Source organism: Alligator sinensis, unplaced genomic scaffold (assembly GCF_000455745.1).
Source record: "Alligator sinensis unplaced genomic scaffold, ASM45574v1 scaffold174_1, whole genome shotgun sequence".
NCBI lineage: Eukaryota > Metazoa > Chordata > Crocodylia > Alligatoridae > Alligator > Alligator sinensis.
In genome coordinates this window covers 243,528-253,837 of record NW_005842516.1, presented here as the reverse complement: position 1 = coordinate 253,837, position 10,310 = coordinate 243,528, and the positions used below count along the sequence as shown (strand labels likewise).

The window sequence follows — 10,310 nt, the reverse complement described above, 5'->3', positions numbered from 1 at the left end:
AAAGAGAAAAAAAATTACATTGTTTTTGGCATATCCAAGGTATGTTATGAGGCCACAATGGACAAGTTTGTGCATCTCTAAATGGGTCTCCCCTTTTGAATACACCCTTGGTGGTAGAGGATGTCCCTTCAAGTCTAAAATCCTGATATAGTTGAGGTCCTGAATTCAGGAAAGTGGGTGCAACTAATCAAAAGGGGGTCTTGGTTGAGGGAGGATCAGAAGAGTTCCAGCATAACACATACAAAGTTTGTTGCACCCAGGATTGTGAATGGGTTCTCTGGGGCGCCTCCAGATACTCATCCTTTCTGGATAGTACATTGGCCTTGCTGTTGCATGTCCTGGGTCTACAGTTAATTTAAAAATTAAATATGGAATAAACAAAGACCAGTAGGCCTGTCATCGTTTGAGACTTGCCGAGTGGTGATACTCCAGATTCCTATGGTTAGTTAAGACCTTTACCAAGTGTAGGGCACTCTTCAAATGATGGTATTACTCTGAAAATGCCTCTTTGGTAGCCAACATTTCCTTGTCTCGAATGTTCTAGTTAACCTCAACAGGAGTCATCTTCTGGGATTCGGAGGCACATGGATGCAGTGGCTCCCCAAACCCTAGAAACAAGGAGAGTACTAATCTTATCACTAAACTAGAAGCATATACCTCCAATATGAAAGGGAGGTTGAGTCTGGAAGTGCTAAAACCCAGCACATCCAGGGGGTAAAATACAGATTGAGCTTCTAGGCTGTTACATAGATTAAAGGTAACATTGAAAGTTGGATACTGATAAAAGAGTCAGAAATAGGTCTACAGCCTGACATTTATTTGTTTGTACTTCAAAACACAAAAACAAACATTTATCCTAAAGTCTGACTGGCTACCCGTGACAGCACAACACAGGTTTTCACCTATACTGGCTGGGGAGACTCAGGAGCTGGGAGGAGAGTGACATGCAGATTGGCAGCAGGATTTCTTGAATTAGCTGAGTTCTCCAAATTTCCCTTGAGCCAATGCCCAATATTTATAGATTGCTGGATTTAGTATTCTCATAAATAATCTCTGGTTGACATTATTTAAATTTATTTGTTTCACTTAAACATTTGGAACTGGACTGAACCATTTTTGATTTGGGGGTTTTTTGTTTGTTTTTTTGTGGCTGTGAAAGGCATCAATTATTTGGGGTTTAGGTTTCTGTGAAAATTACATTTCTGGAGGGAAGGATTCTTATTTCCATCCTTCACCATTATTGGATACTGCTTCCACTCATCTTGTGTTTCTCTTCTCTAAAATTTATGGTCTTTCAATTTTGGATTATCCAGAATTTCCCTATGTAGCATATTCCAATGTATGACCACATTCATATTTAGAAAGTTACTACTTATCTCCAGCCTAGTCCTTGTCCTGTCCTGCCCCCTATAGCCCATCTCCATCCACTCTTTAATTACTTTTTAGTTATTTGAAGCTGCTTATCAACTCTTCCCTCAGTCTTAACTTCTGTAGACTAAATAATCCTAGTTCTTTCAGTTTTTCATCATAAATTGTCCCTCCCAAGCCCCTAATCTTTCTTTTTTTTTTTTTTTTCCCCCTGTGCCGGACTCTTATTTTTCTCAAAGTGTGGGGCCCAAACTGACAGACAATGTTATTTGAGTAAATCTGATATCTAGTCCAATTAAAAGATATTGGATTTACCCAAAGAACCTTGTTTGCCTATGTCCTTATACCAACACAACTACAACCAATACCCCTGCATCCAAAACTGGACATAATACCCAAGGTGAGGCCTCACCACTGCTGAATAGTGCAGAAGAATCACTTCCCTTGATTTACAAGTGACCCTCCTATTAAGACTACCCACTGTATTGGCTTTTTTTTTTTTTTTTTTGCAACAAGAGCACACTGCTGTCTCATATTCAGCTTATGATCCACTGTAAACTCCAAATCCTTCTCTCTAATACTTTAGTTTGGCCAGTCATTCCCCACTCTGTATTTGTGCATGAAATCATTCCATCCCAAATGCAGGACTTTGCACTTATACTTTTTGAATTTATTTAGGATTATCCTGCCTTGAACCTTGTACACAGGGCTGGATGAGAAAATTTAATGAACTCCTTTTAGTCCTTATTTTCCTATAATGTAAAAAAAACCCAAAACAACAGGCTGTTTCAGGTCTTAAGTATATCCACCAGAGGGAGAACTAAGCCCATATATTGAATTATTATTCTTTTTTCTTTGTGCATGGGTTCAAAAGTGAATAATAAGTAGGAGTATAGAAAGATGGGACCTTGGAAGCATACCAAGTGTCTTTAAAATGCTCCAAAAAAGTGTGGGGTGGTGTGCAGATGTACAGAACCAACAGAATGCTTCAACTCAGGCTATTCTGACTCAAAAATAACCCAAGAAAAAGCAGGGACAACTCTGAACTGTTTCACAGTGGAGAACTTCATGTTACACTTGAGCTCTCCAGCACAGTAAAATGGAGTGTTCATTGGTTCATTGGCTTCCCACAGTGCTTTGCTTCCCACCCCTCTACTACTTTGAGGAGCTGCCTCTGTGAGCCGTTTTAAATTCCACTGCTCTGGGGTCACAGGACCCCCTTATACCTATGTCAGCACCAGTGTCCTCTGCCATGGTTATTGTCACGACCCAGTGATTTTTTGTGCCTCGGCACTATGGAATTTCCTGACCACATGAGAGCTCCTTTGCACAGCAGAGTGTTCTGCTGCAATTGAGAGCCTGCGTGCAGGAGAGTTCCCGCTAATTTGCAGTTTCCTTTGCAGGATGCATTTCTTCTTTGCAGCACAGAAATGCACGGTGCAAAGAGTTCCCGCCATTCGAATGTAAATTTGTGCCCCGCTATTGGCCAGTGCTAAATTATTCACACGTGGCGGCTAGTAATTGGTTCGCTGGCCGTTTAAAATTCCGCGCGACTTCCGCCCAAGTTGAAGAGCTTTGAGCACACTGCAGAGTGTCTCTGAAGTTATCTGACTTGAGCTTCCCGCCCCGGACCCCACCCCCGACGTCCCCCTTTCCCCGCCGGCTTCGAATTGCGGATGGATTAACTGGCTTGGGCCCCGCCAGCTGGAACAACTCGTGTGGTTGTTCCGACGACCGGACCACCTGCGTTGTGATTGCAAGCGGCGTGAGTAAAGTTTTTTGCAACCAATAAGTTGTGTCTGCCTCTCCATTCACCAGCCCGCCCTGACGTACGAGCATAACTCGAGTTGGCCCTGGCCGTCCGAGACAGTTATATGATGGTCAACTAGGCAGGCAGAAGTAAGGCAACACCTTGCCCTCTTGGGAAACAAGAACACCTTAGTGCTGACTTGTACCTGCTATAAAGAGTTGTTGCAAATGCTCATTGACAATGATTCCATAAAGCCTGCTTTTTCTACCATGCCAGAGTTCACCCTGAGGCCTCCATAGACTGAGGGAATTCAGTGGGAGAAGCTTAAGAACACTTTTGTCCCTTCCCTGACCATGGGCAAGGATCAGGCCTAAGAGGGTCAGGATGGTTCAGAGGAGTCCCTTCTTTCCAGGAGGCAAAATCAAGGGATATCAAAGAGAACAGAAATGCTAGGGAGGCTAGGCAGGCTTAGGAGTGGTGAGAAGAAGTATAGTGGGGTAGGAACTATAAAGTACACAGAGACATGGTAGGGAGAATTTGGGGAGAGAGATAGGACATCTCTAACTGATAATGCTGGATATGGGGGAAGAATTCTCTCCAGCAAACTGCAGTCAAAGTTCCTACACATTTCTTGTACCATCTACTTCCTGCACATGGCCTTCTAGTACCTGACTATGTAACTATGCCTTTTATGCTTCTGAATGATACCAGAGACTATGTAATCTTTGCAGTACTCTTCAGGACAGTCTGCAGTCCAACTCTTATACTAACTTGATTCTCACTTTCCCAGACTAGGTCTGCACTAGATTATCATTCTGGGATGTGGGTCCTTCTATCCAGTTGCTGTCCATTCCACAGCTGGTCCACAACATTCCTTACCGAATAGAAGAATGCCAGAAAGGTCCCATCCTCACAAAAGGGGCCCTTGTCCCACACCCTGAGTGTGGATAGGGATTGTGGGAGAGCCCAAGACTTGACAGGGTGAACAATACCTGTGTCAGTAGCAGTCTTCTCCTAGTTTGGGCTTTGCATTTTTTTCTGGGAGTCTGCACCATGCTGCCAGACTATATATCCCTACATCTTGGGGACATTAAAACTTCTAACCTACTCATAACAGTAAAGTTGTCAACAATTACCTTCAGGTGTTCTGCCCACTGTCCTCAGATACCAAGGTGGTTGATTCATCTGTGATATACCTTCACCAGCTGTTATGGGCATTTTTGGCCCTCAGCATTAGGGATTACCACTTTTTTGGTAGACTAAAGGTCCCTGACTTTCATCCCACATACATTGGACCAATCTGAGGATCTTGCTATGCTGGTGATTCTGCTCCTGTAGTATAAGGCTATGATGCCTTCCCCAAAAAGCTCACAGTGTGTTTCTGCTTGAAGTTATCAATAGACTCTATTTCTTCTGCGGGGAAGATAGGCTATGTTGGTATCTAGAAGTGCACAGGCAGGTTAGACTCCAGTATTTCAGCCATACTTGTCAGTAAGAGGCTGGATTGGTGTCAGTGGCTTCCCAGAGAACTGTTTATATGACATCTGGGTCTGAATTGGACAAACATGATGATATAAGCTCACAGGATATTTTTGGTCTGATGCCAATCCCTGAACTGTCTGGCATGACAAAAGACTTTCCTATGTGGCCATAGGGGGCAGGACTAGGAGCAATAGCCTCAAGCTATGGCAAAGGAAATTTAGATTGGAGATTAAAAGTGTTACCAGACTTAGACTTAGGTAGTGGCACTGAATTCATAGATGCTTGAACAAGAATAGTCCATTCTATTTATTGAAGCATTTATTGAAAACACCAATTTGCAACTTCAGGCACATGACAATGACCACCAAAAAAAAACTTTGCCTAAGCCCATTCAGACACAGTGACAGTGCACACAACTGAGTTTAACTTAAAATGCAATATAAGCAGCCAAAAAGACAACAGAAAGTCTTATGTAATCCCAAGTCCTTCTGGGGGAATCTTCAGGTCTTCTCAGTCATTGGAGTGAATATCCCTTTGGCCTTATTTCTGCTTGAGTATTTATAGGTGAACCTGCACCTTCTTATTCCCCTTGGGTGTTTGACATAGTATGCTTTGCATGTACCTCACATATAGCATATCCCTCACAACTTTTATGCATTTAGTGTTTCTATATCTTCTCAGGTATTCCAGTTTCTTACCTCTTACGGGTCCTGCTTTGTAAACGTAGTTGTCTGCTTTTTTTGGTTCTACAAGCCCAAGCAGTCTGGGGCCCTCTCCTGCTCCCTTAGGTCTGTCTCCAGCACAAACATGTCATGATTTTGTCATGTCTTTGCCAACAGGCAGAACTTTCTGACCATGAGGGTGGTCAAGCATATGAACAGGATACCTAGACAAGTTGTAAAGACTTCATCTCTGGAAATTTTCAAGAGTAGGTTAGACAGGCACTTGGCTGGGAGGGTTTTCATTAGGGCTGATCCTGCCCTGAGCAGAAAACTAGTCAAGATGACCTTGTAAGACCTCTTCTAGTCCAATTTTCCTGTGAATATGAAGGCCAAAAGTCAGACCATCAAACATCAAAGTAACTAATTATTCAGGGGAAAAAATACACAGTGGACATGTCTACACCTGGGCATTTACTGTACAGTAACCAAAATTACCGTGTAGTACAGGTACATGTCTATATGTGCACACCTGTACTTTGCAGTAAATATGGTGATGTACACTGACTTGAGCATAAATTTGATACTTGCATCATGTTGATAGGAGAAGCTCCTCTGATAGTTCAAAGAAATAATCCAAGGCAAACTGAGATCCATGGATTTTTTTTCCATTCATTTCCATGGGTTTTAGGTACAATTTAGGAGTGGGGAGAGGGAGGGGGAAGAGTGAGAAAAATCTAAGAATTAACAGAAGTTTAGTTCAAGCTAAATGTGTGAAGTTGAATGTATGCTTTGACAGCACTGCCACAAGGGAGCATAAATCATTCTTCCTGATGCTAGCCATTTGGGCTTTTGGTGGCTTCCCAGGAAACACCTTGTTTAAATTGTCAGCATTGTAAGGATGTTCTTTGGAGGTTGAATCCCAAGAGAAGTTTGTGGAGTGATGAAATAACCCAATCTTCCCTGAACTCTGGTATTTGTCATGATGCAATATTGGAGGAGCCTTTATTAGCTTGGAAAGAGAGAGAGGAAGAGAGGCAGAGAAAAAGAGAATGAGTAAAGATGCTAAACTATATAGAAAGACAAATTACTAATTAGGGAGAGGAGGGAGAGAGAGAGGGAAGAGGAAAGAGAAGTGAGGCATAGACAGGAAAGAACAGGAGCGAAGGAGGAAGCACCGTCATATTGAGCTAGACCCAAGATCATTTTCTTTCTGTCCATGTCGCCGAGTGGTGAGAAGATCCAGCAGAAAATGTGAGAGCCCTACAGTAGCTGTGGTGGGATAGTCTGCTTCTCCTCTTTGCATTGGAACTGACTCCAGATCTCTGTTAACTAGACACCAGTTTGAGTCCCAAATCTGTGCTTCAATAGCCCTTCCACAAAATGTTTATTATCTTTAGGTATAACCTGGTTCTTCCTGCTAATCATATAGATGACTATTTTGGGGGTGTCACTACATTCTTGGACTTCATGGGTTTATGTGGTTAAATAATACCAGGAGTAAAGATTTATTTTATTTGTTTTGAATTTTCTAACTTTAAGTGAAATTGGATGCCATCTTGTTCTTCATTTATGAAGCAGAGAATACATACAGAGACAGAAATACATGAACAGGGCAAGAGAGAGAGAGAATGTTCTTTTTCCTCTCTCTCTCTCTCTCTCTCTCTCTCTCTATATATATATATATATATATTTACTATATAAGAAAGATGCATTACGATGTTAACTATCTCTAGAAACCAAGGCTTTTGTCTAATCTAAAGATTACTGCACAGGAAAACCATCAAAATGTGAGTACATTCTCTAAGATATTAGTTTCCTTCCCTGGCTATACTGTAGTGCCTTTTTATATGAGAGTAAATGTCCATGTCACTCGTATTGTTTTTTTGTCACCAATGTAAACCCACATTTTTTCAAACTAGTTATAGTACCACAAGATGACTTGCTTAGTTCATTAATAGTACATGATTTCATATACAACATATGAGTTCTAACGAAGTAAGGGAACTTTTCAAGCAGTGAATGAAAATGTAAATCATTCCCGTCTCCCTCATATTTGCTTCCCATAGCTAGTCAGACTCCCAAGTGGAATTATGAAAAAGAAAATGCTTTGTTGAATTCCTAGGGCCAATAGAAATGAAAATTAGTGAACAAAGTCAGAAGGGGTGGATTATGTTCCATGCTTCAACCAGTTATACATGCAGTTGGTAATAGGTTTGTACTAGTGTCATGAGATCATAATCTGAAAATAGTGACTGAAGTCTGGTCTAATGACATAAGCTGTAATTATTTTCCTATTGATGAATTTAGGCTGGTGGGCTGCTTTCCTGGACACTAAGTTATAACAGCAACTGATAAGGGGCTGCTCTGTAATTCTGTATCTCAGCAACCTATTGGTCTGAGAACTTTTGTCCCTTGCTGCATTATATACACTGACATACTTTTTCACCCAAGTAGAACACAATATATGCTTTTGAAAAACTGAAATTCTAGCCATGGCCCAACGCAAATGGAAAAATAAGAGCACATCTCTTCTATTTCTCACACTGCAATTCAGGAGTCTTGTGTTCTTTTCTCAGTTCTCTAAATAGACTATGGCTGTTCTTAAGGCTAGGATTGTCAAGAAAACTGAGGAAGATAATTTCCCAACTCTTCCTCCTAGCACAAGGAACTGGACATGTAATTACCTGTGCTTCTTTGAAAATGCTAGTCCAGGGCTCTGTTCCACTTTCCAGAAGGAATACCTTCTCATCCTTTAACTAGGAAAGTAGGAACATGAATTTCTGGTTTCTACTCTCAGCTTGGTGGCAGCTGACTTACTATTTAAGGTAGGACAAAGTAGAATCAGTGGGTGCATTAATGAAAAGCAAGAGTAATTTTAATTAGCATTCAATTCCCTTCCTGTGTGAATAGCCATTTATTTGATCAGCATTTACATACCCAGAGGAATTCTCTTCCTGGACACAATTGTCTCTATGTGAAGAAATATATGTTTGTAGACACTCACAGGGTAGACTAAGGACCAGGGTTCTAGTCACCCTTTACCTAACAAAGTCATGAATTTGGATTTTCCCCTGATTTCTGGGAGAGTAACTTTGCCCTATCTTTTCTGGCACTCAATCTGAACTGGTCCACTGGGCAGCCATGGGCACAAGGCGTATTGGAGATACTAGATGGAAGAGAGGGCATACAGTTAAGTCAGAGGTGCATGGTTTCAGCAAAGTGACTGCTGACTTTGAGGGAGAAAAGCTTAATTTCTAACCTGGGCTGCTGCTTTTCTGGAGGCAGAAACTTTCCTGTCTATCTTTTTTGTTTGCTGTTGTTCTCTTAAATGTTTATATTAGTGACTCATTTGCAAAAGGTGTTCCAGAGAAGGTATTTGATAATGCCTGATTTGTGCTTAGAGTGCTATACTTGGAGGACAGAAACCCCAATCCACAAACCCAATCCTCTCTGCATAAGAAGCCTTAAAACCTAGGTTCTCTGGCTTCCTACGTGAATGCCCCAACCATTCAGCTTCATTAGACCAAAGATATGATACTGAGACTCCCAAAAGATCCTCTCCCTCATTCTTTGCTGGCCTGCATATATATAGATTTGCCCTAGCTTTCTAGGGATAGAATTTCTGTGGCCATAGACCAGGAATGAACCCTTAGCTGACCAGGAAACAATAGATTGTCAACTCTGGTAATTCCTGTCTCTTGACTTTATAGATTTCAGCAGGTAAAAGGACAGAATGGGAAAAATCAAATGAAACCACTGTGATGGAATTTGTTGTCTTGGGCTTCCCTGGATCCCACTCTTTGCAGATCTCCATGTTCATGCTCTTTCTTCTCATGTACATCCTGACAGTCATTGGGAACGTGGCTATCATAACCCTTGTAATGACCAACCATCGCCTCCACACCCCCATGTACTTTTTTCTCTGCAACCTCTTTTTCCTACAAATATGGTACACAACAGCTTCTGTTCCTAAGACCCTTGCAATTTTTCTAGGGAAAAGCAGAACTCTGTCCTTCCCCAGTTGCCTCCTTCAGATGTACTTCATGTTCTCCTTTGGCTGCACAGAATATTTCCTCTTGGCTGTCACAGCCTATGATCGCTATTTGGCCATATGCTATCCACTGCACTATAGCTCTATTATGAACAACACCTTGTCTACTCAGATGGCCATTACATGTTGGGTGTGTAGTTTTCTGGTTATCTCAATACCAGCATTTCTGATCAGCAGGCTGTCTTTCTGCGGTCCTAATGTCATTAACCATTTTGTTTGCAACATAGATTCCTGGATAGTCCTATCTTGCACCGACACACACACAGTTGAGACAGCAGCTTTCATTATCTCAGTGATTGTCATCCTTGGCTCATGTGTGATTACTCTACTTTCATACATCTATATCATCTCTACCATACTGAGAATCCCTTCAGCCAAAGGACAACAAAAAGCCTTTTCCACTTGTTCTTCCCATCTTGCTGTTGTGATTATATGGTATGGCTCCACCATTTTTCTTTTTGTCAAGCCTTCTGCCCGGAGTTTGTTGGAGCTGACCAAAATAGTGAACATCCTGAACACAATTGTGACACCATTGCTAAATTCTTTCATATATACTCTGAGAAACAGGGAAGTGAAGGAAGCCTTGTGCAATGTATTCCATGGGACGTGAACTTATTTCCATGTGCCTCAGAGACTATTTAAGTCAACAAGGTCATATTAGTAGTTCAAGCTGCACCTACTTGAGAGACCATATATTTATCCCTGAACAACCATGACAGCTGTATTTCTCTGTGACAATGGAGTTCAAAAAGATCAGCGCATAATGTATGAGACGTAGGAATCAAGATCTTTTGATGGGGAGTTTTTAGTTGTGGAAAAAACTCCCAGGGGAAGATAAGTGAACATAGATTCTCACCATTTGTAGTAAACATTATGATCTTTTCTGTGAAAAGGGGGGAAAAAAACCGGTTTCCGCTGTAAGAATCAGCTTCTCAACACTGGTATCCCTTATACTAACAAAAAAAAAAATTCCAATAATAAAAACAATATCAATAAA

The 10,310-nt window shown here is 41.4% G+C and overlaps 1 protein-coding gene across 1 annotated transcript; it reads left to right on the top strand.

Moving 5' to 3' along the window:
- The first annotated feature begins 7,242 nt into the window (after positions 1-7,242).
- Positions 7,243-9,923, top strand: LOC106722636 (olfactory receptor 6F1-like). Its single transcript, XM_014523637.2, has 2 exons — positions 7,243-7,257; positions 8,973-9,923. The coding sequence occupies exons 1-2, from the start codon at positions 7,243-7,245 to the stop codon at positions 9,921-9,923; spliced, it is 966 nt and encodes a 321-aa protein (XP_014379123.2).
- The last annotated feature ends 387 nt before the right edge of the window (positions 9,924-10,310 follow it).